The 27,222-nt window shown below is 51.6% G+C and overlaps 12 protein-coding genes across 12 annotated transcripts; 5 read left to right on the top strand and 7 right to left on the bottom strand.

Annotated features, from left to right (window-relative positions):
• Window position 1: 1 nt before the first annotated feature.
• On the bottom strand, window positions 2–1,031 carry BDV59DRAFT_176043 (alpha/beta fold hydrolase). The gene has a single exon (XM_073689370.1). The coding sequence runs from the start codon at window positions 1,005–1,007 to the stop codon at window positions 129–131; it is 879 nt and encodes a 292-aa protein (XP_073548971.1). The 5' UTR covers window positions 1,008–1,031; the 3' UTR covers window positions 2–128.
• A 980-nt stretch (window positions 1,032–2,011) lies between these two features.
• Window positions 2,012–4,024, bottom strand: BDV59DRAFT_192561 (uncharacterized protein; the record flags this gene model as incomplete). Its single annotated transcript, XM_073692063.1, has 5 exons — window positions 2,012–2,730; window positions 2,769–3,114; window positions 3,222–3,429; window positions 3,497–3,879; window positions 3,938–4,024. 5 exons carry the CDS (start codon window positions 4,022–4,024, stop codon window positions 2,012–2,014), a joined length of 1,743 nt encoding a protein of 580 aa, XP_073548970.1.
• A 2,717-nt stretch (window positions 4,025–6,741) lies between these two features.
• Window positions 6,742–8,960, top strand: BDV59DRAFT_176040 (protoporphyrinogen/coproporphyrinogen oxidase). The gene is made up of 7 exons (XM_073689369.1): window positions 6,742–7,000; window positions 7,060–7,129; window positions 7,204–7,284; window positions 7,349–7,955; window positions 8,009–8,184; window positions 8,237–8,673; window positions 8,727–8,960. The coding sequence occupies exons 1-7, from the start codon at window positions 6,984–6,986 to the stop codon at window positions 8,860–8,862; spliced, it is 1,524 nt and encodes a 507-aa protein (XP_073548969.1). The 5' UTR covers window positions 6,742–6,983; the 3' UTR covers window positions 8,863–8,960.
• A 1-nt stretch (window position 8,961) lies between these two features.
• On the bottom strand, window positions 8,962–9,578 carry BDV59DRAFT_176039 (uncharacterized protein; the record flags this gene model as incomplete). Its single annotated transcript, XM_073689368.1, has 2 exons — window positions 8,962–9,448; window positions 9,503–9,578. Coding segments are annotated over 2 exons (518 nt in total), but the record flags the coding sequence as incomplete, so codon positions are not given.
• A 299-nt stretch (window positions 9,579–9,877) lies between these two features.
• On the top strand, window positions 9,878–11,171 carry psoB (hydrolase psoB). The gene has a single exon (XM_073689367.1). The coding sequence runs from the start codon at window positions 9,909–9,911 to the stop codon at window positions 11,124–11,126; it is 1,218 nt and encodes a 405-aa protein (XP_073548967.1). The 5' UTR covers window positions 9,878–9,908; the 3' UTR covers window positions 11,127–11,171.
• Window positions 11,172–11,225: 54 nt separating this feature from the next.
• BDV59DRAFT_201053 (zinc-binding alcohol dehydrogenase family protein) lies at window positions 11,226–12,414 on the bottom strand (the record flags this gene model as incomplete). The annotated part of the gene is made up of 2 exons (XM_073693731.1): window positions 11,226–11,760; window positions 11,813–12,414. 2 exons carry the CDS (start codon window positions 12,412–12,414, stop codon window positions 11,226–11,228), a joined length of 1,137 nt encoding a protein of 378 aa, XP_073548966.1.
• Window positions 12,415–12,622: 208 nt separating this feature from the next.
• BDV59DRAFT_201052 (uncharacterized protein) lies at window positions 12,623–13,948 on the top strand (the record flags this gene model as incomplete). The annotated part of the gene is made up of 1 exon (XM_073693730.1): window positions 12,623–13,948. One exon carries the CDS (start codon window positions 12,623–12,625, stop codon window positions 13,946–13,948), a length of 1,326 nt encoding a protein of 441 aa, XP_073548965.1.
• A 75-nt stretch (window positions 13,949–14,023) lies between these two features.
• BDV59DRAFT_201051 (cytochrome P450) lies at window positions 14,024–15,843 on the bottom strand (the record flags this gene model as incomplete). The annotated part of the gene is made up of 7 exons (XM_073693729.1): window positions 14,024–14,196; window positions 14,247–14,972; window positions 15,025–15,097; window positions 15,143–15,399; window positions 15,449–15,558; window positions 15,608–15,720; window positions 15,769–15,843. The coding sequence occupies 7 exons, from the start codon at window positions 15,841–15,843 to the stop codon at window positions 14,024–14,026; spliced, it is 1,527 nt and encodes a 508-aa protein (XP_073548964.1).
• Window positions 15,844–18,304: 2,461 nt separating this feature from the next.
• BDV59DRAFT_176037 (uncharacterized protein) lies at window positions 18,305–19,356 on the bottom strand. Its single transcript, XM_073689366.1, has one exon. It carries the CDS (start codon window positions 19,254–19,256, stop codon window positions 18,426–18,428), a length of 831 nt encoding a protein of 276 aa, XP_073548963.1. The 5' UTR covers window positions 19,257–19,356; the 3' UTR covers window positions 18,305–18,425.
• Window positions 19,357–20,240: 884 nt separating this feature from the next.
• BDV59DRAFT_176035 (uncharacterized protein) lies at window positions 20,241–21,527 on the bottom strand. The gene has a single exon (XM_073689365.1). It carries the CDS (start codon window positions 21,428–21,430, stop codon window positions 20,384–20,386), a length of 1,047 nt encoding a protein of 348 aa, XP_073548962.1. The 5' UTR covers window positions 21,431–21,527; the 3' UTR covers window positions 20,241–20,383.
• Window positions 21,528–21,664: 137 nt separating this feature from the next.
• Window positions 21,665–23,450, top strand: BDV59DRAFT_176034 (trans-hexaprenyltranstransferase). Its single transcript, XM_073689364.1, has 2 exons — window positions 21,665–23,019; window positions 23,073–23,450. The coding sequence occupies exons 1-2, from the start codon at window positions 21,829–21,831 to the stop codon at window positions 23,232–23,234; spliced, it is 1,353 nt and encodes a 450-aa protein (XP_073548961.1). The 5' UTR covers window positions 21,665–21,828; the 3' UTR covers window positions 23,235–23,450.
• A 433-nt stretch (window positions 23,451–23,883) lies between these two features.
• On the top strand, window positions 23,884–27,187 carry BDV59DRAFT_176032 (SMP domain-containing protein). Its single transcript, XM_073689363.1, has 2 exons — window positions 23,884–24,669; window positions 24,733–27,187. Exons 1-2 carry the CDS (start codon window positions 24,191–24,193, stop codon window positions 26,990–26,992), a joined length of 2,739 nt encoding a protein of 912 aa, XP_073548960.1. The 5' UTR covers window positions 23,884–24,190; the 3' UTR covers window positions 26,993–27,187.
• The last annotated feature ends 35 nt before the right edge of the window (window positions 27,188–27,222 follow it).

Below are 27,222 nucleotides of genomic sequence, written 5' to 3'. Positions count from 1 at the left end.
CCTCGTGATAGCCTTGAATTAAAAACCGCATTTGTTTCAGAATACTCGTGGACAGTATTGTACCACAGGATTGATAAGTATAGGCAATATTAGAAAATGAGCTAGTCCAACACTTGACCCCACATCCATTATATCCCGTTCCGGGCCAAAAAGTCCAAAGCCAATGCGCCAATATCCGCCGCCTCCGTCTCAGCAGCAAAGTGACCAGCGTCGAGAAGATGCACCTCTGCTTTAGGCAGATCACGCTTGAAGGCCTCCGCCCCCGGAGGAATAAATATCTGATCATTCTTACCCCAAACAGCCAGCAGAGGCACTTGCGACTCCCGGAAATATCGATGGAATTCCGGGTACAATTTAATGTTATTCCGGTAGTCCCAGAATAGATCCAATTGAATCTCTGCATTTCCAGGTCGCTGGAGGAGAGCGTAGTCCAGCATGTATGCCTCTGGAGCGACGAGACCCTTTGTTCCTTCCTCATATTGCCACTTGGTCGCCTCGAGGCTGAGTAAACCAGCCGCTAGCTTGGACCGAACTTTAGGGTCGTTATTGCTCGTCCAAAGCTCTCGGATCTGGTCCCAGAACTCGCCCAGGCCCTCTTCATAGGCATTTCCGTTCTGGGTTATGATTGCCTGGACGGATTGCGGACGATTGAGGGCTAGCCTTAGACCAGTGGGAGAGCCATAGTCGAAAATGAACATGGAGAACTTGGTGATGGACAAGACGTCCAGAAACTCGAGGACCACAGTGGCCAGGGTATCAAAGGTGTAGTGGATGCCTTCTCTGGTCCTGGAGTCCTCGAATTCAGTAAAGCCAAAGCCAGGAAGGTCAGGCGCAATGACCCGGTACTTGGTGGCTAGGATGGGGATTAGGTTACGATATTGGTGGGAAGAGGAAGGAAAGCCATGCAGGAGAAGAACCACTGGAGCTGACTGTGCACCGGACTCACGATAGAAAACATGGGCCTTGGAGACAGGGAGCTGCAGCTTCTTGAGCTTAGTGGAAGACATGGTTTGAAGAAGAGGATAATTGTGTGGGAAGGAATGAATGATTGAGGAAGAACTCGGGTCGTAGCTGTGGGCCGATTGGCAATTAATATACTGTTAAGATATATGCACTTTGGAAGAGCAGGACGACTCGATTATTCTAGACGCAATGAGAGATTTGTCAGGGGATAGGGAATATGAATCACCGCGTTAGTAATACTGCATCCTTTGAAATGATGAGGAACTGCAAGCGATTGATCACCCCCTCACTCGCCTGATCTCAACGGGACCGATACCAAGGGCCCCACTGAGTGCAGATTACCGAATATGTTAGTTGGTAGATACATAGATCGCGATCGACCGAATTGTCGTTGATCAGGTGGGGGTGGGGTTCATTGATCAGGTGTGAGCTGACAGCAAGAAGTGGGGTATGTATCCAATTAAGATTTGCCTTAGTGATTCGGCAGAGTGCGTTAGCGTGAATGGATTCCACCAATGAAGCCCATGAGAACCATTACTCGTTGTGGCATGTACTCTATAACGAGTCCTTCCCTTCCCCCAGTCTCGTCGTATGTTACCGTACTATTACTACCAGACCGAGCAGACAAGGCATTATGACCGACTCAACCCCTTTGACGCTCATCCGCGGCCCAACCATTCGTCATGGCACCGAGGATGCATCGCTTGTCCGCTCGCAGCTGATGCGCCAGAGATACCGCGAGAAGCGACTTCGGATCCTTCGGAAGAACACCCATATCAATAATACTCAAATCAATATCCAATGGCATGAAATCCAAACCCAGCCTCTCCCTGCCGAATCGTTCTATCTCTCTCAGATGACCGCAGAACGAGTTATTTTGATTTTCTGCTTCATAACTGGGGGATGGGAAACTGGTTAGACACAACGTTCTACGATGAAGATATCAACAAACAGACCTTGTTTATCGTGTTTGGCATAGCAGTATAGACTGATCAGGGAACGAATGGTATAATTAGCGTTGAATGTAGTTTCTATAATCTGATGAAGGCTACACCCGACACAGAGCCCCTGTCTCCGCCTCCCTCCATCTTGTCGCACCCACACAGGTAGGACAGTAGAATAAGTCATCTGGATCGTACAGATGCTTAATCCTGCTCAGCTCCTCGTACCTCCTCCAGCCGTAAAAGTCCTCCACCCAATTAGGATCAAGACGGTCCGCCTCGTTCATGTATGCTCCGGTCGCTGGAGCCAGCTTTCTCAAGGCACCCACCTTTTCGTATGTGATATCCTTCTGGATTGCCTCTACCTCGTGTGATGGTGTCTCTGGTGCCCACATGCGGGACACTAAGGCATGCACATAGGTTGATCGCCAGGCAGGGAGGATAGCAGTGTCCGATCGATCGACAAACACTTCTCCTGCCCCGACAAACAGAAGAGCGTTCATGACCATTTGGTTTGCATTCCCTGCAATCTTATGGATGGTTCTTTTCAAAGCGTCCCGATTTTCTGCCAGGGCACGTTTATCTAGAAGCCTAGATCCATACGCCATCAGGATGCTGGCGGCCTGACTGGAGTTGGTAAAGGCACTGCCCGAGAGGTATGCACCATAGGTGGGAAACTCGTCGATCTTGGTGCTGACGTGCAGATCGTCTGATGGCAGCTTGTCCATCAGGCGTTGCATCACTTTGTTCGTTTGAGCTCGCGTTTTTCCTAGGCCAGTTAGAACATGAGTATACGCTGGATAAACATAGGCTCCGTTAATGGCCCCTGGCCATGCATCGACCAGACCCCGAACCCCGTGTAACCATGATCAATCAGGTAGACAGACTCAGTATAGAGATTCGTCAGAGCAGTAAAGAAAGTCGTCACGTCATTTTCCTTTGATGTCTTCGCGGCAAAGGTCAATGACTGCGCCGTGACGTTGCGTGTCGGATATACTTTCCAAGTAGCTGATACAACGACACCATACGCTGGGCTTCCGCCCCGAATGGCTCGAAAAAGGCTCGGGTTGTGGCAGGCATTGGCCGTGACAAGATTCCCGTCGGCCAGCACGACCTTGGCTTCGAGGATCTGATCTGCACCGAGGCTATATTCGTGGGATGCAGGCGAGTGACCGCCACCTTGCATCCATCCCCCAATGCAGCCAACCGTCTGCAACTATCATTAGCCCAAAGCCGCTCCGTCGCTGAATCGGCCATCGGAAAAGCAATGGGACCATGACGAATGATTGTCACGAGATGAGATCTAGAGTGACTTACCGGAGTTCCGCCCCCAACAATAAGCTTGTTCTTCGCCGAGACAACTTGGTAGGCCTCCCCCCATTCATAGCCTCCTCCAATGGTGACAGAAGCACCGTCCCACTGCGTGTGCCCTGGACAGGGCTTGGTGGGCACATAGGAATCCGCGAAGTGGATCCCCGTCCTTAAATGGCGAATCCAGATCTGCAACGCCCCAAAGCCAGTGGAACTACTCCCGTCTTGTGCATTAGTCTTGCGAGATGCTTCCACCAGCCTAGGGCTTAGAAGGTACCCACCGACCCAGCAAGTCGTGGCCTGTATTGCGAATGACCAATCGCAGCCCGTGGGTTTGCGCAAACCGCACCCCAGCCGAAACGTGTTCGTAATGAGTGGCATTGATGGTGTAGACGGGGGTGACTCCGAGTGAGCAAGTGCCATTGGAGGAAGGCCGAACAGGACAGGGCACATCGAGTGGATATTGATAGCCAGAGGGAGAATTTAGATGGTGCTCGGCTGTCATCAAGTCCGCTGTCAGCCTCTCACATGCTGGACCATCGAACTCGGGCATTCCTGGATAGCACACAGCCGCAATGGGTCGGTTTTGGATCAGAGCCCCAGAAACAGTCGCGTTTAGCCGCGCCCAGGCGGTTTCATCCGGCCAGCAGGGATCTCCTGGGAGCTTGCCACCACTTAGTTCTGCTGCATGATCTCTTGGATGAATAGTTTGGTTGGCTTACACATTTGCAATGCTCCGCGATGACGGGTAAAACCAGATATGACAGGAAAAGAAGCAAGGGTCTAAGCGACTGATGTGTGATTGCCATTATTGCTGGTTATGATCACTTCCCGCATAATAAGCTGTAGCGTCCTTTTGTTGGCTGATCCGTACGGATTAATAACGGGGGTGCTTTTGCTGGAGTATTCGGCGCCCATTGCTCGCGGAGTCGGACGTCCGACTGGACTTGGTGCAAAACGTGTGAAGGATCAGGATGGAAAGCTGGCTTCTGGCGGTTAATGGAGTGTTTTACAAAGATCTGTGCACAGTCTAGTCAACGTGCAGGAATAGTGCTTAACTGCATACTAGACAGTTATCAGAACTCATCTTGACGATCAGTGGACGCGGATGAGCAGGGTTCGGAAGGGCGGTCCAGACAAGGCCAATGGGAAAGGGAAATTCTCCAACAGTTATCTGAGCGACTGACAGATGAGGTATATGCACGATGATCATGCAGGTCCACAAGAGCCCGACAACCCTTTGCCATCGGTTCCACTGTGCGGGCAACAAGGTGCGATCGATGGTTGGAAGACATGAGCGTTCGATGCATGTCAGCGTTTAGTGTGGCTCGCGAGTATTAAATAGGATAATGCGATGTCTCTAGCGTACTCCGTATAGTTGATCACCCTTAATCTGTCGCATACCAGAGACGATCGAATATTTGGGAGCTAATTGCTACATCCTACTGTATTCTGATCAGGCTCAAACGAAGCAAATCCCGTATTACCAATGGTAAGCCAGCCAACTAAGCGCTTTTTTGGATTCGCAAAGACACCAGAGGATCTGGTCACTTTGATCTAGCGTCGAACCTAGCAGTAATAGACCCACAGTTACGTTATATCCTTTACTCAGAGTGCCCGACTTCATTGGATCAACAAAGGTACTCCCGTGAAATCTCCCGTCATCGTCACGGGCGGCCTGGAGGATGAAGGAAGCTATAGACAGCCCATCCCTAGATCTTGATTAGGCGGTATTCCTGGGCGGAAAGTGGAACCATATGCAATGAACTCTTTACTTTGTAAATTAAAATAACACAGAAAAGGACCATAGTTCAACCAATTGCGCGACCCCGGCGCAGCTTACTCTGGAGTAGTGGGAGGGGTTGGATATAACTATGTCACATTAGAACCGCACTCCCCCATCTTCCGTCGGACAGCTCACCATGAGTCTCGGAGACCTCCATCCCGACTTCGAGAGCGACGATGAGCTGCGGCTGGAGGATATAAGCCGTCGGTCTGCCTGCGATAGATGTCGGAGCATGAAGACTCGCTGCGACCGGTCGCGCCATCGCGGCATTGCGCAGTTGACCCAGTGCCGGCGATGCGTGCAGGCCCAAGTGCGTTGCATCACCACGCTCGAGGGGCAGCCGTCTCGCAGCCAGCAGTATGATCGGAGTGGCCAGAGGCCTCGAAAGCGTACGCAAGAGACCTCCATGCGGCCGGACCACAGCTATGGTCACTTTTCTGCCCAGATGACCTCCATTCTCCCCTGTCCGGAAGACCCCACGCCTAACCGCCCTCCGCCCCCCTCTATCCACTGCTCCCCCCCAAGGGAAGATCCGATGATACTTTCAGATGGAGTCGACATAAGCAACTGGAATGATCTCGACGAATTCTTACATCTGGGGGGGGTACCGGCCACAGACAATATCTCAGACAGCGTGAACGGACCTCGAGTTGCCGCGTTGCAAACACCGACCAGTACCATTCCTCCCTCACCCCACAATGGCACGGATAGTGGAGAAAGGGCATTGCAGCTGGCAGCACGCAGCCAACAGATGACCGAGCAGAACCAGCACGAGTTGTGGAAGAATGGGACCTTGGCCCCGGCCGAGATTCTCAATCCAAACCCCACCAGCACTCGCCAGAGCATTATGGTTCGTCTCCAGGAATTCAATGCGAAGCTCTTGCATGACCTACAGATTGCCCGAGAAGCCAGCCGTGGGCGGGATGGGGACCGACAGCCTCGAGGATCGTTACTTGTCACCACGCTGGGGTACTCCGACATGTTCCTGCAACTGATCCGCGGACTGGCCCGTTCCGCCGGTAGTACCAGTCCTAATCAACGTGACAAAGCCGACACGGACGTAGTATTACAGTTGCTATCCTGTAACATCGCCATCTGCCACATGTACCAGATGATATGCTCCCAATTGCGGGCGTGGAATACATCATCGAACGAGTGGGACAAGGCCAACTTCCTGCCTAGCCTGCGACTGGAAGGGTTACCAAGGATGGACGGCGAGCTGCACCTATCAACCTTGGCCCATGTGTGCGGTCATCTCTTCGTCAAGATCCAAAACGAGCTGGAGGGGATGCAGCGGCAGGAGGTGCTGACGCAGGCCGCCCACACCACACTCCAGATCGCCCTGGAAGTGACGGATAGAGACAACGGGGTAGAGATGGGGCAAGGATGTGGAAGAGCCAAGATAGTTGATTCTTTACGACTGCTGGCGAAAGGCATGATGCATCCGACGACGGAGCTCCGAGAGGCATCAGATTCCGGTTAGGGCAAGGCAAGGAAGGAAGAGTGTGGGGTTGTCTGCTCGGCCCGTGCGAAGACAAGCCTCGGAGCCCCACCGGATAGGGAGCTCAGCCCTAAAAATAGAGCCCTTGAGACCTATAGTGCGGAGCATAGTGCGTAGTATGTATATAAGCATCCCCTGCAGTAGGTTTCAGCTAAATACTAGTCTGTCGCATCTAACCGCCCGGAAATTACGGTGTACAGCCAGGCAAACACATTATTGAGATCGCCAGCCGGACAGATCCCCGGTTCATACTTCCGCCCTTCATTCGCGGCCGATGATCTGCACCCACCGACACGCGTCGCTCTTCTTGCTGCATTCGACACTGCCTGGTTGCAGTGTCCAGGGTCTTGCGAATTGAGACGGTCGCAGTCGGTCTTTAACTGCCTCCCGATCTGCCTGCTGCTCTCTGCTAGGCTTTGCAGCTTGTCGTTTTTCTCTTTTTTTCTTTTCCAACTAAGTCTCATTCTTCGCCCCTCCTAGCATGGCTGCTAAACAAATGTACTTGGCCTTATCCCTGCCACACGTATGGAATTGGATCGCTGACAGGGTCTCTACAGTAATGTCGACGTGTTGGTCATCGGTGCTGGCCCAACTGGCTTGGGCGCTGCCAAACGTCTCCAGCAGCTGGTAAGTCGGATGAATTAGATGATCACGACATACTGAATTCTCCTGGCAACTGCTGATGATGCATGGGAATCTAGAACAGTGCCTCGTGGATGATCGTTGACTCAAACGAAACCCCCGGAGGACTGGCCTCGACGGACGTTACCCCCGAAGGTTTTGTATGTCGTTCTGAAGCAAGGGATAGATGCGTGATGTGGTGATCACATACTAATTGCTGTGCAGCTGTTCGATGTCGGGGGGCATGTTATATTCTCCCACTACAAGTATTTCGACGACTGCCTCCACGAAGCCCTCCCCAACGCCAAGGACTGGTACGAGCACCAACGTGTCTCCTATGTCCGCTACCAGGGCCGCTGGGTCCCCTACCCTTTCCAGAACAACATTTCGGTCTTGCCCAAGGAGGAGCAGGTTGAATGCATTGGAAGTCTCATTGACGCCGCCCTGGAGGCTCGCGCCCGCCCTGCGTCGGACAAGCCGGAGAACTTTGACATCTGGAACCACCGCAATGTTGGTCAGCGGCTGAATGAGATTTTTATGCGCCCGTACAACTTCAAGGTCTGGGCCGTGCCGCCTAGCAAGATGAACGCTACCTGGGTCGGCGAGCGTGTAGCCGCCCCCAACGTCAAGCTGCTGACGAGCAATGTCATTCTCAACAAGGTGGCTGGCAACTGGGGTCCCAATGCCACCTTCAAGTTCCCCGCTAGGGGCGGTACCGGTGGTATCTGGATTGCTGTGGCCAACACGATTGCCAAGGATAAGACGCGCTTTGGTGAGCACGGCACAGTGGTCAAGGTTGATGCCGATGCCAAGAAGGTCTACCTGAAGGACGGTCGGTTACACTGCTTGAGGATTACTGGCCGTTAAGCTGATTAAAACTGCAAGGTACCGTTGTTCAGTACGGATCTCTTATCTCGACCATGGCTGTTGACTATCTCGCCGAAGCCATGGCTGATGCCACGCTGAAGCAGCTCTGCAAGCCCCTCTTCTACTCTTCTACTAACGTTATCGGTGTCGGTATCCGTGGCACGCGCCCAGAACGCATCGGAGACAAGTGCTGGGTATGTTCCTTCTCGGCTAAGAACAAGTATAGATAGATTCTAACGGTCGCAGCTTTACTTCCCTGAGGATAACTGCCCCTTCTACCGGGCTACCATCTTCTCTAACTACTCCCCTAACAACCAGCCTCAACAGAATGTCAAGTTGCCTACCAAGCAGCTTGCCAACGGCCAGAAGCCTGATTCTTCCGAGGCCAAGGATGGACCATACTGGTCAATTATGTTGGAGGTTTCTGAGTCCCAGTATAAGCCTGTTAATCACGACACCCTGTTAGCCGACAGCATCCAAGGTTTGATTAACACTGCGTTGCTTAAGCCCGAGGATGAGATTGTTAGCACTTACGTGCGCCGTTTCGACCATGGATATCCCACTCCTAGCTTGGAGCGCAATGGCGCTCTGACTGAGATTCTGCCCTACTTGCAGCAGAAGGATATTCTCTCCCGTGGCCGATTCGGTTCGTGGAAGTACGAAGTCGGTAATCAGGATCACAGGTAATTTGCTATATGGCAATTGGGACCCGTATACACGCGCTAACGGAATATAGTTTCATGCTGGGTGTTGAAGCTGTTGACCACATTGTGTCTGGTGCAGTGGAGCTCACTTTAGCCTATCCTGACTTTGTCAACGGTCGTGCCAATACTGAGCGCCGCCTGAGAAGCATGAAGACTGTTGCCCAGTAAGGGTATCGACAGTGGCATCTGCTGGGTAACGAAAGCTGTGGATTATGACCGGTGTCAAGTAGATAAAGTGGCTTACTAGACTAGAAAATAAACATGCTTCTCCAACAATTTCTCTAAGATTTGTCTGCAATAGATATAATATCATTACTGCCAATGCCCTGACGCCACAGAAGCTGCCGTTGTGACCAAGAGCAGAGGCAGGTCCACCGCCAGCACTCGTATATTGTTGGCCTTGAGCCAATCCCCCAATGCAGCCAGGCTCTCCTCCGGAGCTTTCTGCTGCTCTCCTAGTATTCTATTCTCCGCCGCCAGGAGTCGTGGAACGAACGGCAGATGGGCATTTGACAGGATGAAACTGGCTCCGTACAACCACCAGCTGATCGTTGTAGATGGGCGAACCACTAAATTGGCAATGCAGAGCAGTCGTTGCAACTGAGTAAGGATAATAACGCCCTTCCAAATGCGGCCCGATGCGCTTCGGAACCAAGTCTGGAAGAGCGGGGCAGCGAGATGTTGCTGGTCTCGGGGCATAAACGGTGGCCGGAAGGAGGTGAGCGCAAAATATTGGCCAACACGGTTGATGCATCTGCCATCCTTTGTAAGTTTAGAGGTCAAGTATGGATGCCAGCTGCATACTTACAATGTTGTGGTGATCAGTGCAGGGCTTAGTCGCAGCAGGCCAAGCCCAATCGTTGTTGCCGTTGAGGAGAGCATGGTGCTGGCGTGTATGCGGAGGGACATCTGCTGACCTAGGTCTGATATTTACAGACGACTAAATCCAGCCTAAGGCAGTAGACATCTTACGAGCTTCTGCTGGCTCTCCGACGCTTCGGGACTCCGACAGCAGATTCATACAATCTACCAGCATTGTGATTGGCTAATTTAGCCTCCATACTCCGGCGGACTCTTTTAAGTACTTGGAAGAGCAACGGTTGCAAGATCAGGCCACTCACTTCTTACACCTGTTTTTCTACACCCTATTAGATACCATGCATCGCCTATTCAGCTCCGTCTTCTTCAACTTCGAATTCCTCCGCATTCTGTCGATGACCCCCTTCGATGGGGCTGATATCGCCGAATGTCTCTCTGCTGCTGGCCAGATTAGAGACCTCGATGTCCAGAGCTGGAATAATGCGTGGCATAAACAAGCAGAGCAAGCCGAGAAGCTAGCTTATGAAGCCAGTCAGCATGGAGAAGTCAGATCGGCCCAGCGGGCGTTCATGCGAGCTGCCAATTATTTCCGCGCCGCCGGGTACATGTTCGACGGCCGCCCACAGAGCCCGGACCATGACAGAGTGGTGGCATATGGGGAGCGTGCTGTGCAACTCTTCCGCCGAGGTGCTGTCCTACTTCCCGGTCATGTCGTTCCGCTCGAGATCCCCTTCGAGGACAACCTGAAGCTCCCGGGATACTTGTATATGCCGCCCAGCCATGCCCGGAGGCCCGGGAAGACCCCCGTATTAATCTCACTGAATGGAGCGGACTCCATCCAAGAAGAGGTGTACTTTATGAACTGTCAGGTACTGGACGCCGGCTACGCCCTGTTAACCTTTGAAGGACCTGGTCAAGGCATGGTCTTGCGGCGACACCAAAAGCCCATGCGAGGGGACTTTGAAGTTGTCACGAGCCAGGTGATAGATTTTCTCTTCGACTTCGTCGGCCAGCACCAGGACCTGGAGCTTGATCTTGACCGGATAGCCCTATCCGGTGCATCCATGGGTGGATACTTCGCCCTCAGAGGCGCAGCTGATCCCCGAGTCAAGGCCTGTGTCGCTTTGGATGCGTTCTATGATATGTGGGAGTTTGCCGCCAATCATACATCACCGGCACTACTGAGCGCGTGGCAATCCGGCTGGATACCCACCGGAGGGATCAACAGACTGCTCGGTGCCGCGCTGTGGGTAGTTGCTCAGTTGCGCTGGGAGCTGGCCCTGACACAATGGATCTTTGGCGTACCAACGCCCGCCGATGCTCTCCTTGCCATGAAGAAGTTTACTCTCAAGGACGGTTATCTGGCCAAGGTAAAGTGCCCAGTGTTTGTAAGCTCTGCAGGACAGTCTTTGTATTTGGAGCCATCCGTAGATGCAAAGCACATCCTGGAGGACCTGGCACATCTGCCTGAAAATCAGAAGAGGCTGTGGGTGTCGACGGCGCCGGAGGAGGGGGGTTTGCAGGCCAAGGTGGGAGCGTTTGGGTTGGCAGCGCAACGAACAATACAGTTTTTGGATGAGCAGCTTGGTATGAAGAGGTCGTCGTTGGATTGAGTACGTACTGTCCTCTTTCGTTGGCAAACTTGAACACGTTGTCACTTGGTCATACACTCTCTCCGTGTGTTGTATAGCCAGCACTGTAAATCCACCTATTTACTGTGAAATGATACAGCCAACCAGCTTCTCTCCGGACGTCCTTCCCTCACGCAAAGCCACTATGCCGTCCAGAATATCTTGATAACCACCTGACAGCACTCGATGGGGATGCGGCACGATCTTCCCTTCATCGACAAACTTCTGCATCTCATCAAAGAATTGCCCAACTTCCAGTCTGGCTTCCTTATTGGCCGGTCGATAGTAGTCACCTCCCAGAGCAACCTCAGTGCCCAGAGCACACAGTCCAACAACGAAATCCATTTTAACTGTCCGTTTGCGCGGGTTCAGCGCGTCAGACGGTGCTTCGAGGGCTGTGTATATGCCACCAGTACGACCCATGGCCCCATGACAAATAGCCTGCGATGTAGCATCCGTGATAATGTCCAGAACATAACGCAAGCTACCGTGCGTGTAGGCTTTTATGTCCGCTGCACAAGTAGGAGAACGATAGTCGAAGACAGCTTCAGCACCTCGACTCTTGACCAGGTCAAAATTGTGTGGTGAGCATGTAGTGATTGGTTTGTATCCGGATCTGTACTTTATTAGCTGAATAGATATATTCGCTAGTGATAACAGACACGTACATCCTGAGCAACTGCAAGGCCATCGTTCCAGTAGCTGTGCTACCGCCGTAGACCAGCACATATGGCGCGCCCTGTGTCGGATCTAGTGGACTGGTTGGAATTCCTTCCAGACGGAGCGAGTCCCATAGTGCTAACCTTAGGGTTGCAAAGGACGTTCCTCCCAATGCAGCGCCAGCCCCGTCTTCGAATCCATCCGGCAGTCGAATCATTAAGTCAGCAGGGGCGCAGACAAAATCACAGAATGACCCGGATCCATGGTCACTAGGGTTAGATCCGTAGACAGCGCCACAGACTCTATCTCCGATCTGGATATCTGGTCGTCGGACTTGTGCTCCCGGTCCGATGGCCAGGACTTCTCCATACAGATCGCATCCTACCCGAGCACCAGGCGAAGGGAATCGCCGGTTCATCTTCCAGTCACACGGGTTAATAGCCACCAACATGTTCCTGACCACGATATCGTCAGGTAATGGGTGTGACAGGGTAAGATGGTTGGTGATGACCGGTTTGCCTTCAGGGGCGGCCTGGATAATGCCACTGAAAGAGGTGGGGATCTCAATGGATGAGGGAGTAAAGCCAGGTGGAAGGGTGTGGGAAGCCATGTTCCAAGAATCAATGCTGCTGTGGTATAGTGGAATTGAGCAGCTAATGAGTTCCTTCTTTTAATTACTCTGATCTGCTGTCATTACAAGTCAGTCAGCACAACCGGATCTCCGATCACGTCGGAACAGTCTTGTGCGTCTTAAATCCACGAAATCCTTCGGAACTAATGGCAACTCATTTAACGGTCAACCAGTGCGATCAGTCAATATGAAGGTTCCTCTTGTTGCGCCAGTCCTTCTCGGCTCCGTCTTCGGCCGTCAACATCAACATCAACACCCTCTCTACCACGACAACCATTGTCCACAGCAACTTGCCTTGGAGGAAGAAGACTGTCATGTATCTCGCATGTCGGCATTTGACTCCCTCGTTCCGGGGCCTGTTCCTTTTTCTGAGCCAGCAAACCCTTTATATCCTTACTTCCGATCTCTAAATACCACCACCGGCGAGCAGTGGGAGTTTGACGCCATCTCGCCCGACGGTACTGCCGGTGTCCTCATTGCCTTCTATCGTGACCCTGAGTTTAGTTTCCTTGGTCCGGGTAACCTGCGAATCAACATAGACGTCGCCTTTCCTGACGGCAAAACTGCCTCCTTGATTGACTACGCCGAGCAGTCCGTCGTTGAGGCGTGTACCGAAGTTGTCACCGGTACATGGCTCCGAGCCGGCGCTTCTTATCAATTCCGTATCGCTACAGACTCGAGCTGGGCATCTCTCATCCTCGATGCACCATCTATAAATGGCACAATTGACCTGAAGAACATAGCAAATCCTCGAAGTGCCGATGGTTCAATCTGGAAACTGTCCAGCGAGAGTGATTCTACCAATTATTCAACCATTTCCGGTATGCACTGGATGGAACCTATGCCAGCAGCACGTTCCTCTGCTAGCCTGACTGCCAAAGGCATCGCTCTCTCAATTATCGACGGCATCGGCGGTGCAGAGCGACTCTGGCAAAGTCGGACGTGGTTCGACATGCTCAAGGGATACACTTTTTTCCGGATAGTCGCGGGGCCATACACCATAAGTTACTGGTCTTCTGTTTGCAAGGACGATGGCAGCGAAGTGGGCAATGTTATGCTGTGGCATGAAGGAAACGCAATCTTTGCCTCTTCGGACAGGGCTGAGTCTAGTCGACAGGAGGGAATACAAGGAGACTTCTTCGTATACCAGCCAACATACAGCGGCACTGTTCGGAGCTCCGTTGGGGAGCATACGCCAACAGGATACAATCTTCGAATGATCTCTCCATCGCGCGGTACACAATGGACATTTCACCTTGAGCACAAGCGCGTCTTGTTCGAGTTTAATCTCGGTCGTGGAGCGGGAGGGACAGCTTTCATGGGACGGGCGAGTGGAGGACAGAGAGGGCGTGAGCAGTTCGAGGGTACGTTTCTCAATGAGGCCGTTGATCTGAGCAACTTGTGGATTCCGGCTTGGGTCAGCTTGGCTCTGTGGGCGTTCCATTACACGTGGGCCTGTGTTAAAGGGAATGCGCATCATATTCTAAATATGGTTGCGGCATATCGGATGTAGTGCTAACTAGCTAGCTATAGATATCTTATCACCTTTGACGGTTCCTATAGCTACGTACGTACTCCCTAGACAGCCCTAGGCCCTCGATTTGAATTTGATCAATGGGTCTGGTACCTTCCAAAACCCCTCAAAGGTAGCTTCCTTCTCAAAGTCAAAGTCATCGCCACTGGACATTGTCCAGTCAAACTCCCATGCCAGCCGAGCAATTACCATTCGCAACTCCAATGTTGCAAGGTTGATTCCGAGACCTACACGACGATTAGCCTTTTCTTTGTACAAACATCGTTGCGATACGTACATCCTCGTGGTCCCAAGGAGAATGGCTTGGCCGCATCGTGCTCATCAGCCCTGAAAGTGGCATCTGCTCTATGATGCGATGGAGCAAGCCAGCGTTCAGGAATAAAGGACCGCGGATTGGTAAAATAGCGTTCATCATGTGTTGTCGTCCATGAGGAGGTATGTACAACAGTCCCTTTTGGAATCCACACTCCATCCACCATTGCTCCGGGACTCTCTCTGGGCAAGCCAAATGCAGTGGGAGGAAACAATCGCAGTCCTTCCTCAATTACCGCATTGAGATAGGGCAAGCTGGCCAAGGAATCAGCGTTGATCATCTGAGCCGACTCGAATGTCCCTCGGATCTCATCCTGCAGAGCACGCTGCTTGTCCTTATTCAGACCGAGATAGTAGGTTATGGCTGTTAGCGCGGTGGCCGTAGTATCAGACCCAGCGATCACCAGTACATTAGCGTTGGCCAGCAGCCACTCCTCGTTGTGGCGCTCTTTGGCATTGGATGCCAATAAGTTGGCGAAGAAATCCGCATGCTGAACATGGTCCTTTTTCTGGACCCGTTTACGCGTCATGGCGCGCGAGTACTCAAGAAACCGGTCAAATCGACCCTTCATGCCAGTTGGTAACATGCACAGGATCAATGGCCACATCAAGGGCAATCGACGGCCAACCTCGAACCAACCGACCATGGCACCAGCATCGTGAATGGTGTCGATCCAAAAGTGTGATTTCCCTGGATGTTCAGTAAGGTCATCATCTAGTTGTGGCTGTGGCTGTGGACGAACCTGACTGGAGTGCATTAAACGTCTCGCCAAAGGCCAACTCGCCAATTATGTCGAATACCATCCAATGAAACCACTGACAATCAGTTTCCCTTCTCCGTATCTATGGCCATAAACTCACATTCTTGACGCTCAGAGCACGCTGGCCATCACCACCAACACGGCGCAATTGCTGGACGAGTAAACTCAGTCTGTCTTCCAAAAATGCCTCCTGCTCCTTGAGAGACTTCAAACTGAATCCATGGGATAGTAAGCGGCGTGTATTGCGGTGTTTTTCCACGTTCCGCTCTGCCACAATACCTGCTTCTGGCTGGGGTACGGCATAAAATCGTGATTTTGGGAAGATTTGCTCTCCTCTCGTTCGATGGCCATATATGTCTTCATCAATTAGACTTCGATCCGACCAAGAGAATGGTTTATTACCAACCTCTGAAACTCTGTGGCGTCGCAAATGAAACCTCACTCGGCCCAATACGCACGACAGGCCCATATTTGCGATGGGCTTCTTCAATTCGCCAGACGTATCTTCCACTCGTCCTGTCTTTATAAGTCAAATGTCTGGGTAGGTGGATGAACGGTATCATACCACTGATAGCAGTACCACGCATCAGAAACGGCGGCAAATTTTGGACCAGGAAGCCTAGCTAGGGGACTGAGGAATAGATTATAGGCTGCTCGAGCCAGATAGATGACAAGATACTACACGAAATTAGGGTCTAATGCCGGCTAAGATGCCAGATGGCATACCAGTAAAGCACCTCCTATAGCCCACTGTGTCGAAGACAAGGACGGCAGGCTGTTCAGCAAGATGTCCATTTTCATCATGGATTGAGTATACTCGATCATTGCTGTGTGTTGTCTGTCATGAATTTTAACACTTGCATTTATTATATCTCTGGGCTCTGATTCCTATTGGCTGATCGGATCCCCGAGTCAGGCTCGGAGGACCGATGCAGCTGTTGTAATGAACAAACAACAGGCTGTCGATACGGCCCAGTACTTTGAGGACCTGGCAGAGAAAGCTGCATTGGCATCTGCATCATCATTCGACAAGGGACCAGGCTGATACTGGAGGATCAGCCTGCTCCTGCAGGAGACTTGGCAACTTAGCGCAGGTGAATTCAATTGGACTGCTAGAAAAGTGATATACTCAACAGTCAATTACAACTTCAAAGTCTACAGCTTCTGAGTTCTTTCTATTACGCAGCGTCTATAAGATACACCTGAAAATATGATTTACCTACATGCCCCCTCCTCAACCGCCCAGTGTAAGAAAGAGCTTCTTAATTAGGGATTATTAGTTACTAAGCAGGCCTTATCGATATATAGTTAAATAGCGTTTCTGATATATAGCGTATTTCTTTACAGATCGATTCGTCAATAAAAACTGACCAAACACTGTTTCGAGCCGACTTATATCGGAAAGAAAGACAAGCGGAGCTTTCTAGTGCAGCCCAAAAATTACCTAGAACTAGAATTTAGTTGCTCTGCGTGATTTATTCTAGCAGTCTGCATAAAGAAGGGCACTCTTATTTCTATAGATCTTTATCTTATAGTTTTCGCCATAGTCAAACTGTACTACGTATTATAGTGAAGAGCACAGCCCGCCACTCGACATTCCAAGTTCTGTAAAGGGTTGCGAAATTAACCCGGAGCTGCCGAGACTTATTTATTAACTATATCTTCTGGTATTTTATACTCTTGCAGTCCTCACCTTTACAGAATCGGGTAACATATATATTTCAAAGTGTGGACCACTCTTTTATGTTGTTTTCATTCCACGGAAGCAAGCGGCGATGTCCCACAATATACAAAAATATTTTGTAGAAGGTAACATAAGTTACATCCCCCAAGCACCTGGCTACAAAATACCGGAGTTGAGATCAGTGGATAAATTCTAGATGCTTTAATCTCACAGATCTGTTAATAATTGATAGTTATGATGCCGCGGGTGTTGTATATGTCCGTAACACCTGATACCTGTTCCTCTCTGAGTGTGGGACTCTCGGACAATAGTAAGAATAACCTTTGACGCAGCTATTTTTTGCCAGAATCGATAGAGCTTCAATTGGGAATGTAAGATCAGTCGTGATACGTGATGACTAGATCAACCTACCCCACTTGGCTCTCAAGGAGTAGCTTTTGCAGAGGTAGCATACATACAGTTTATGTTCGACAGGACGGGGTTTAAGATCATCGCGTTCGTTCCATGGAGTTGAAATTGTCTGGCAATGCACACGGTGTATTATTATAAGTAGATATATGTATCTATTTAGCCTTACTTCTATCTTTGCTACTTTGGATCTTAGGAGAACATCACTGGTTCCTAGGAATATTATCATCGCTCACAGAAGTCGTTACACTCCTAGGATAAGTATTGCCCCGTATTAGGATTAGTGGGTTCTGATCACCCGAGCTCGAATAACCACACTAGCAACCAAGCGCAGCTTAGACGGATCCCAGGGTTTGACAGACACGTCCAGCTCTTCTCTAGAGAAATTTTTCTCCGCTAGCTCGTTACGTGAGAGCCTCCAACTTTTAGAACGATAAAGTTAGGAACAGCCTATAGCATAAAAGACACGTCGGGTTTTAACTTACAGTGTCTAGTTTTCAGCTACTCGATCATATTTTTTATACGTCATAGACGCTAGTTCCTTAAGACATATAGTATTTTTCTATAACTCCTACTTGTTCTAATATTCTATTGTAAACCCACGGGAAGCCACCAGGCAACAACGTTGCTCAAGTAGTTGCTTAAGACCATCCTTATCAATCATAATCATATAATATCACGTATAGAAAATAGAAGAAACAAATCGCGATTCCTAGTCTCACGAAGAATAGAATATAGAAGAACAGCCCTAGAGCCCTCCCTACTTATCATTACTCTTAGGTTACTCCGCCTCAGCAGCAGTCTCCACTCGCCTATACGACTCTAAGCACCCCTGGTATAAGGGATTCCCTTTTTCGGTTATTGCATCGCACCGGTGGTGTTAATATTACACCCCTAGTATTAGGGGCTATAGAGATTGCACCCCTATTACCCACACCCAGCCCACGTCTTGGTTTCAGAAAAAAATTGGTACCTAGGGCTTTTTGAGAATTGACCGTGCGGTTCTATGTGGCTTAAGTACGGCTGAGCGGACGGGAAGCCCTGTTCTCCCCACCCTATGGTCGTATGTACTCATTTCGATCTTCTAACATATTATAACCTTTAATGTTTTACTCATGTATAGAGATATCCTTATTTCCGATAGTTTCTTCGAACCAAGCTCAGAAGAAAATGGTGGTAATGGAAGTGATACGGACAGCCAATAACATGAATTTGAAAAAGATGTATAGTCCCTGTGAGGTGAGAATATTTTTACTTACTCTGGTTCGATATATATATACGTTGACACGCCCTACTTCACCTGAGCATATTCTTGCAACGCATCGTGCAACCGTGCAAAGATACCACCATGCCATCCTCTGGCATCCTCCCATTCCTTCTCCGGTAAAGTCACTTGCATCATCCTCAGCCACCCGCCAACAATGCAATCCGCATAGGTAGCCTGTTTCCCAAGCAAAAACGGCCCACTGAGATCCCTCTCAAACAACCTCGCAATCCCTCCGAGCGTATCGTGGAAAGAAACCAACAGCTTCTCCCGCTGTTCGCCAACCGCGTGAAAATCCTCCCAAGAGGTCGCCCCAGCACGTCGGACAAACTCTGCCTTGCTAGCCTCCGCGGTGCTCGGCGGGAAAGGAAGCCGGTAAGCCATCAGTAGGACATGTGCAGAGAAAGCCGCGTCGATATTCGTGTTGAACCGGGCGTATTCCGCAAACTGGCTCTCATTTCGTTCGGACAGCGGAGCAAACAGTGCCAAGTCATGCCCGAACTCGTAGTCGAGCTTTTGGTTCGGGAAGAGGTCGCCGGCGCCTGAACCCGGGTACGTCTTTTGCAGGTAGACGGCAATGTCGAAGGAGTCGCCGATGGTCTGGTTGGTAGCCGGATCAGAGAGCATCGGGAGCGTGTGGTAGTCGCTCCCATCCGCAAACTTGCGCGCAGCTGGGACACCAAGTCCCCGACGCACATTCGTGATGTCGGGTAGTTCCACCCATGAGGTAGAATAGGGAACGCCTTTGAGGTTGAGCGCATAGCGCGCCTTCCATGGATTCGGTGAGCAGCAGTTCTCCGCAACCGGGGACCGCATGGCGATATCGTAGAAGATCATGGGATTGGAGGTCGTAGTCATTGTCAATAGAAAACTTGCATTGATCAGCGAATACGTGGTGAATAAAGTAATAACACAGACCTGATGGGCTCGAGTATGTGCAATCTGTCTCTCATTGACAACTCTTGTTGATCATTCAGAAACTGTCGTCGCTTGATAGCCGACAATCCTGGTACCATCACGTGACATTATGTAAATACAAGACTTTCGGGATGAAATGATAGAAGTTGTGAGTGAGTGTCGCAGGTAAGATGCTCCGAATGAAAGGACCAAGAATAGTTGGTTATCGCGGGTTTCAACCCAGAATTTCAGCCAACCATGGTGGGTAAAATGATAATTGCATACAGGGGCACGAAAAGTCGAAGTGTAGGGATTATCAGGGCTCTCAAGGTCATCACCAAAATTGAGATAGGTATGGACTGTAATACGCTTCACGCCATAACGCCAGTAATGCCAGTAAACGGGCATCTTGGATGCTGCTTGATAGACTTGGAAGGTCGACTATCGGGGAACGTCGTGGAGGTTGAAGTTGGAACAAGCTGGATCAAGTTTGCTTGAGAGGACGAGGTGGAGAATACCGGAGACGGGCTATCATGGGGTTTATATCCATGTCTGAGAATGAAACTCTCTCTATTGTGGCTCTGGATGGGAGCTTTCGCTTAGTGTTGGCACTTCACTGATAGACGAACGCGTTTCTTTCATACATTTTGCCCACTGTGTGTCACCGCGTACAAGTACATTATCTCATGAAAGACTCTACTATCAGTGTACAAAGACGTGTTTATATTATTTTCCAATATGTTATAAATTATTCTGAGACGTAAGCTGCCACATCTCTCGTTTCTGGATACCAGTTGGAATCTTGAGGTTTCAGATCTTACCTAAACTATATGCCTGCAATAGTGTCCCTGCATGTCATTTCTATCACCAACGCGTCTCAGTTCTCCTTAGAACCTTATACGGCCGCCCGTGATTAATTGTGCGCTTCTTACAGTCGACAGCTACGTGTGCTCTTGGAACATCATCGATGTACTGGCCCCTTTCCAGCTCCCCGCGAAGTAAAATGTGGACCGTTTGGCTACCCATCCATTTATAAAAGGGAATACGCAAAGCCCTACACCAAGATATGTACATCCGTTTATGCTACCTTAACCCCTGGTTACTTCACGGCTGTGGATATACTTCTGCAGCTCAGCGGCCCACGAAGGGAGGACGACAGATAGAGGAAGCGGTTCTTCCGCATCCTGCACGTAAATGTCCGGGTCAAGAGTGCGGACCTTTGCGCTATGAGGAAGCGGTAGCCCATCCTCTGGAGGTAGACCTTCACTCTCCAAATGGTCCAAGACTTCCCGTGTGCGCTTGTCAGCCCTATTACGCATCAGGTCCCAGAATTCCCGGTCAGATAATTCCCACAGCTGTTCCTCCTTGATACTTCCTTGGCGGATGACGGTTGCGATTGCCTGACCGGTCCTCCGGTACATGTCGATATGCGCAGGGTTCGACCAGACATCGCGATCGATTGCTATGTACGCTCTGGCGAGTCGAACGGACAGGTCGGCATCTTGGAGGACAAAAATTCTTTGAGGATGGAAAGCATCTGGAAAGGCCTTCAGGGAAGATAATACCTGCCTAGCATCGTCGAGCGACATATAGTTAAATCCTACTGCGTCTCTCAAAGCATAATCCAACCGATCTGCACAGAGGTGTGGTGACGGTTGTTCCACAAGCGGAAAAAAGTGTTCCTCTAGCGTTTGGGATTCTCCAAACCCGTGGGCTTCCAGAACACTGGGTAGATTGGTCATGCTGTTCACGTATCTGTGCTTGTGGACTTCATGGAAGCTTTCTTCCCCGTGTTTCGACAAAGCCCAATCCACAACATGGCTGAGAGTTGTGTGGCTTATGTCGTGGAGAAGGGCGGCGATTTGCTCTTCGATGCTGGCGCCTACAGACCGCACCATCAGAAATGCCCCAACGGAATGCTCCAGGCGGGTGATGCGATGAGTGATGCCAAGGAACCCGGTCACCCCATGTTGGCAGACACCTTCGAGGCGCAGGAGCGCAGGGGACTGAAGTAGGTCAACCAGAACGGGCTCTGATATCAGGTGGTTTCCGTACAGATCGTCATGGATGATGACTTCCTGCTGGGAGGGGTACTCGAATGTCTGGAAGTAGCCGGTTTTGAAGGGAGACGGCATGTTAGGGGCTAGGGGGGTATCCTGCCTGGAGGATACTGTTGAGAAAGGTGTTTATGAGGGACATCTAGGAGGGATATCATACAGAAGAAACTTAATCGTGGAGCATGTAAAGTTGGTGGTCAGCACGCGTGAGGTCATTCGGGATAAACAGAGCCACGTGACCGTGCTAGCCCGGAACGGACATCCGCGGCAGGCACCGCAACAGTTCCGTAACTTTTCGCAATTTCTACAGGACCTCTACCTACTTCTCCCGACATCCGGGTTGCAAGCGGCATTGGCGGTTCTCTGTCTGTCTTTCCTTCTTCTGCTAATCTGTATTACTATTAGCATTGTTCTTCGTACGCCGAATTCCGCCTACTGCCCTTTTTATGCTTAATTAATCCGCCGCACCGCTGAGCATGAAAGCTCGAACGGCCTCGGGGCCGGTCCTCTCACGACTTTCGTCCTCGTCGTTAATATGCTCGCAATGCCTTCGTCATGACCTCTCGAATCCCTCGGCGGTCACCATCCAGTCACGAAAATACCGCCCGACCAGACGGAAGTCGGTTTCGCCGTTCGGGGCCGCTGTCTCGGCCGCGCAGACCATCTTCAAAGGCCTCCCCAAGGCACCGCCGGGCATTTCGGTCGATCCGCTGCGGATTGTGGGCAAGGAACTGAAGTTCCTGACCAAGAATATTCGCCAACTGCTCGGATCCGGTCACCCGACCCTGGACAAAGTCGCCAAATACTACACTCGCAGTGAAGGCAAGCACATGCGGCCGATGCTCGTATTGCTCATGTCCCAAGCCACGGCCTTGACGCCCCGGAAGAGTCGACCGAACACCCCTTCCTCCCCCGGAACGGTGAACGACCCCATCACCGCGCCGTCGATCCTCGCCGATAATAATCCCGACCTTAACCCGTTGGTTACCTCGTCTCTGGAGGCGAAGTACGACTTTTCCGGTGACGAGAATATCCTCCCTAGCCAGCGGCGCCTGGCCGAAATCACCGAGCTGATCCATACCGCCTCGCTCCTTCACGACGATGTCATTGATAACGCGGTCACCCGGCGTTCGTCCAGCTCTGCGAACCTCCAGTTTGGAAACAAAATGGCTGTGTTGGCGGGTGACTTTTTGCTGGGTCGTGCTTCCGTGGCCTTGGCCCGTCTGCGGGACCCGGAGGTCACGGAGCTGCTGGCTACGGTGATTGCCAACCTGGTGGAGGGAGAGTTCATGCAACTGAAGAACACTGCGGCCGATGAAAAGCACCCTGTCTTCACCGACGAGACCATCGACTACTACCTGCAGAAGACCTACCTCAAGACCGCGAGTCTGATCAGCAAGTCTTGTCGTGCGGCTGCTCTGCTTGGAGATAGTACCCCGGAAGTGGTGGAATCGGCATACTCCTACGGACGCAACCTGGGACTGGCATTCCAGCTGGTGGATGACATGCTGGACTATACGGTGACGGATGCCGAGCTGGGCAAGCCCGCTGGTGCGGATCTGGAGCTGGGTCTGGCTACGGCGCCGCTCCTTTTTGCCTGGAAGGAGAGCCCGGAACTGGGCCCATTGGTGGGCCGGAAGTTCAGCCAAGAGGGCGATGTGCAACGGGTGAGTGTCTTGTGGTACGATTCCGAGGGCACTGTGGCTGACATAAAGTATAGGCTCGCGAATTGGTTGTCAAGTGCGACGGTGTGGAGAAGACCCGGCAACTGGCGCACGAATACGCCGAGAAGGCTATCGCGGCCATCAGCGGCTTTCCTGACAGCGAGGCCAAGGCCGGATTGATCCAGATGTGTGAGAAGACCATGAACCGACGGAAGTGAACTCAACCGTGTGTAAAATAAGCGCTCCGTGGACGGTACCATGGTTGATTGTATTCTCGACTGCAAGCCACGTGCTGTAGGTCTCCTTTCTCTGTACTATTAAATTTGCGTGTGCATTATGTTTGTTCTATTTTTTATTGTGATATTATGTCGACTTTGTGGAATAGACTATACATGACTACTCAATATAAATGATGCACGGGTCTTCCCATGGACGTGACAGTGGACGGTCCAATGTACTCCTGTCTTTTAGTGGGTTTAGCGTCGGTCGATCACTAGAAGATCGGCAGAAGAACCAACGATGCGGATGGTGATTCGACCTGGGCGATATTGATACGGCTGGAATAGTCGGTTGATACTATGTGGAGGGGGAGATCGTATTATTCCTTCCAATAACCTGGTGGACTGCACCGGATCATTTGATCAAGCGTGGTTTTGTAGGGGTTTTAGATATATTACCTCGGCATTATCGAGCATACCGGAAGACTACACCACGATCACCCGTGCAGTTAGAGAGGCATATATACAGAGACACAGACATCTATAACCCATCATCCATCTCGACATCAACTATCGTATACATGCAGATATACTGCGTACGTCGACGTATGAATGGTGGGGGGCCGGCGGGGCAACGTTGTTCCCGACTAGTCTCGATACGGTAAGAATGATGAGGTTGGGCCAAACGGAGGAACCGCTCGGAGTACGCAGTACGCAGTACATCCATCTCGCTCTCTCCTCCCTCACCACCCTCACACTCACACTCTCCTGTCTTCTCTCTTCTCCTCCCCCCTTCCCTTCTCTTCGATCCTCTCCTCTACTTGTACCTCCCTCACCTCTACTCTATACTTCACTCCCAATCCTCAACCGGTCTTCAACTCCATCCTCCCGACGTGTTGACCTCATAATGATGGACCACCTGTCAATATCACCACCACTGTGATTGCCGCCTCCCAATGGCTTCATTCGCCAGCTTTCTCCTCGTATACTGCCTCGGCGGTCTCACCTTTATCCCTCTGGTCCTGTCGTTAATCCTCCTCCATGCCTACCTGACCTTCCCATCTCGTTCGTCCGGCGACCCGCCCTCACCCACCAGCCGACCCGTCCCCGATCCCATCCGCCGCTCCTCCGATGACCAGTTCAGCCTGAAATCCGGCACCGATGAGCTCGCCGAGAAATTCCACCGCACGCATGAATCCGACGTCGCGGCTGGCTATTTCGCCGTCTGTCGCGAATACGTCCCCGGTGGAGTCAATGGGAAGCCACCCGAGAGAACCACCCCGGCCGGCGAGGTGATCGCCGCCGAGAGTCCGAGCGTCTACCAGGCCATGTACCGGAGTCTGTTCGATCGCAAGCAGGCGCCGACGATCGAACCCTCCAAAAGCAGTGCCAAAAACAGCAAAAAGGCTCGAAATGTCTTTTACATCGTTCTTCGGTAGGTTCGCGCGTTTCTCCCGGATAGCTCGGAAGCTCATACTCTCTGTCCCCCGGCCTATAGACACGGCCATTTGATGCTGTACGACGACGCCAATCAGGTTGAAGTGCGATATGTCATCTCGTTAGCACACCACGACGTTACCATTCATTCGGGAGGCGAGGGGCAAATCCCCGAGGGGGAGCTATGGCTGAAGAGAAACGCTATCTGTCTCTCGCGACGACTCGATTCCCTCGCGGATCTGGGGGGCCCGACGCCGCCGTTCTTCCTCTTTTCGGAAAACCTGTCCGAGAAGGAGGACTTCTATTTCGCCATGCTGCAGAACCAGACTCGCATGTGGAAATCGCCCGACGCGCCCCCCAATCACCAGTCGTTTGATATCAAGCACATTGTCACCCTCGTGCAGCGCTTACACTCTTCCGAGGAGCAACTGCAGACGCGGTGGATCAATGCAGTCCTCGGTCGACTGTTTCTCGCCCTGTACCGCACGCCGCAGATGGAGGAGTTCATTCGCCAGAAGATCACGAAGAAGATCTCCCGCGTCAATAAACCCAACTTTGTCAATAAGATCGGACTGCAGAAGATCGACATGGGCGAAGGCGCGCCATTCATCATCAACCCCAGGCTGAAGGACCTGACCGTTGATGGGAACACTTGCGTCGAGACGGATATCCAGTATGCGGGCAACTTCCGGGTGGAAATCTCGGCCACCGTGCGTATTGATCTCGGTCCGCGCTTCAAGGCAAGAGAAGTCGATATTGTTCTGGCCGTGGTACTGAAGAAACTCGAAGGCCATCTCTTGATCCGCTTCAAGCCACCTCCCAGCAACCGAGCCTGGATCTCGTTTGAGACCATGCCGAACATGGTCATGGATATCGAACCGATTGTTAGCTCGAAACAGATCACGTACGGGGTGATCCTCCGTGCTATCGAGAGCCGGATCCGCGAAGTGGTCGCTGAGAGTCTGGTTTTGCCGTTCTGGGATGATATCCCCTTCTTGGACACGTTCGCGGACCATTTCCGCGGCGGTATCTGGGAGCACGATCGCTCGAAGGCCACTACTTCCGAGAACATCCCGGACGAGTCGGGCGATCAACCGAAGAGTCCCAGTAATGTCCCCCCCACTGATGGACTGAAGGCAAATGACGAGCGCACCCGGAGTGCGCCAGTACTGGCGGAATCTTTACCCATCGGCGTCAAATCTCGAAAGGGCTCCAAAGCCTCCATTGGAGATCTCGAACGCAGCAACTCAAGCGGAGTCTCATCCGGTGCCGAGAAGTTTGGGACTTCTCCGCCGCGCGCCATCCGATCCAAGACTTTTGCCAATGTTGCAGGCCCAGTACTGACGGCAGACAATGTCAACATTGACAAGGTCGTGTATGATGGGAAGAGCGAAGAGAAAAGCAACGCCACGAATGCTATGATCGAAATCTCCAGTCGGTCTCCTCCCAGCTCGCCTCATAAGACTCCGGGTGGTTCGCCCCCTGTCGATAGTCCTATTGCCTTCGACGGTGCCTCTCGCAGCCGCGAGCCCTCGATCACGGAATCCATTGAGAGCGTTGGCGAATTTAGGAATGGCCTTCCCACACGGCCGCCTTCGGTACATCAAGCGAGTGACTCTTCCATCAGCTACCGCCACAACGCGGCCAACAGCTCTAGTACGTCGGTGAACGGGTCTGATCGACCTCGAAGACGTACGACGTTGGAAAATTTCACACGGTCCATCACCTCATCAGAGTATGGCGCCACCAAGTCTCAGGTTTCCCTTACCCTCAATTCAGCGACGTCTGCGGCAAAGAAATGGAGCTGGAATGTATTTGGGAAAGGAGACCAGGCTTCTGGCCCGGATACATCTCGTCCGGCCGGGACTCCCGAGGAGCCCATCGGACGCGGCCATCCACTGCCACCTCCCGGCACTCCATTGCCATATCCCGAGAAATTCAAGAGGAACTCTGGACCCACCGTGAAACGAAAGCCTGTCCCTGCATCCCGGCCGACGTCTTCGAGGTCCGAGGAGAGTAAGTTGTCTGGCTCCACACAATCGTTGCCCCGGAGGAAGCCAACTTCCAGCTCGGAGGATCTGGGGGCCCGTCAAGAAGAACTGCTCGTGGTGGAGGCGCCCCTTGACTCGGCACCGAACAGTCCGGTTGTCGATGTTGCTCCTGATGAGAACTTGCCAGAGTCCAGTCCCGAACGACCGGTCTCGTCTGGTAGTGGTAGTGGTGAGGGTGATGAGAAGACGCCCGAGCGTAGCTCCCAGGGGGCGGATATAGGCAAACACGGCATGGAGATTCTGTCAGCCACAGACGGCATTATGCCCTGAGGGTTGTCTTCCGGACCTCGACTATCTAGACTACTTAGTTGGCGTTTGGTTCCTGGGTTGCTCATGAGACATATAGTGTTGGTCCTCTTCCTGCCATCATACCATGGCACAGCAGGTATACCCTTTTATTCCACGGCGTTGGGGCACGATCTTAGTTGTCTATATGTATCTATTAGAAATGAACCCGTCTTCTAGCTGGCAGACCCGATAGGCATCCGTAAAAGGAGGTG

The sequence above is a fragment of the Aspergillus ambiguus genome (genome assembly GCF_047715705.1).
Source record: "Aspergillus ambiguus strain CBS 117.58 unplaced genomic scaffold BDV59scaffold_11, whole genome shotgun sequence".
In the NCBI taxonomy this organism is placed as follows: Eukaryota; Fungi; Ascomycota; class Eurotiomycetes; order Eurotiales; family Aspergillaceae; genus Aspergillus; species Aspergillus ambiguus.
This window is presented reverse-complemented; position numbering and strand designations above follow the sequence as displayed.

Coding starts and splice junctions, on each gene's coding strand:
- BDV59DRAFT_176043 (XM_073689370.1), bottom strand. CDS start 1,007: ATGTCTTCCACTAAGCTCAAGAAGCTGCAGCTCCCTGTCTCCAAGGCC.
- BDV59DRAFT_176040 (XM_073689369.1), top strand. Junction 7,130..7,203: donor CCAAACGTCTCCAGCAGCTG/GTAAGTCGGATG, acceptor ATGGGAATCTAG/AACAGTGCCTCGTGGATGAT. Junction 8,674..8,726: donor GTCGGTAATCAGGATCACAG/GTAATTTGCTAT, acceptor AACGGAATATAG/TTTCATGCTGGGTGTTGAAG.
- psoB (XM_073689367.1), top strand. CDS start 9,909: ATGACCCCCTTCGATGGGGCTGATATCGCCGAATGTCTCTCTGCTGCT.
- BDV59DRAFT_176037 (XM_073689366.1), bottom strand. CDS start 19,256: ATGACTACGACCTCCAATCCCATGATCTTCTACGATATCGCCATGCGG.
- BDV59DRAFT_176035 (XM_073689365.1), bottom strand. CDS start 21,430: ATGCCGTCTCCCTTCAAAACCGGCTACTTCCAGACATTCGAGTACCCC.
- BDV59DRAFT_176034 (XM_073689364.1), top strand. CDS start 21,829: ATGAAAGCTCGAACGGCCTCGGGGCCGGTCCTCTCACGACTTTCGTCC. Junction 23,020..23,072: donor AAGAGGGCGATGTGCAACGG/GTGAGTGTCTTG, acceptor CATAAAGTATAG/GCTCGCGAATTGGTTGTCAA.
- BDV59DRAFT_176032 (XM_073689363.1), top strand. CDS start 24,191: ATGGCTTCATTCGCCAGCTTTCTCCTCGTATACTGCCTCGGCGGTCTC. Junction 24,670..24,732: donor GTCTTTTACATCGTTCTTCG/GTAGGTTCGCGC, acceptor CCCGGCCTATAG/ACACGGCCATTTGATGCTGT.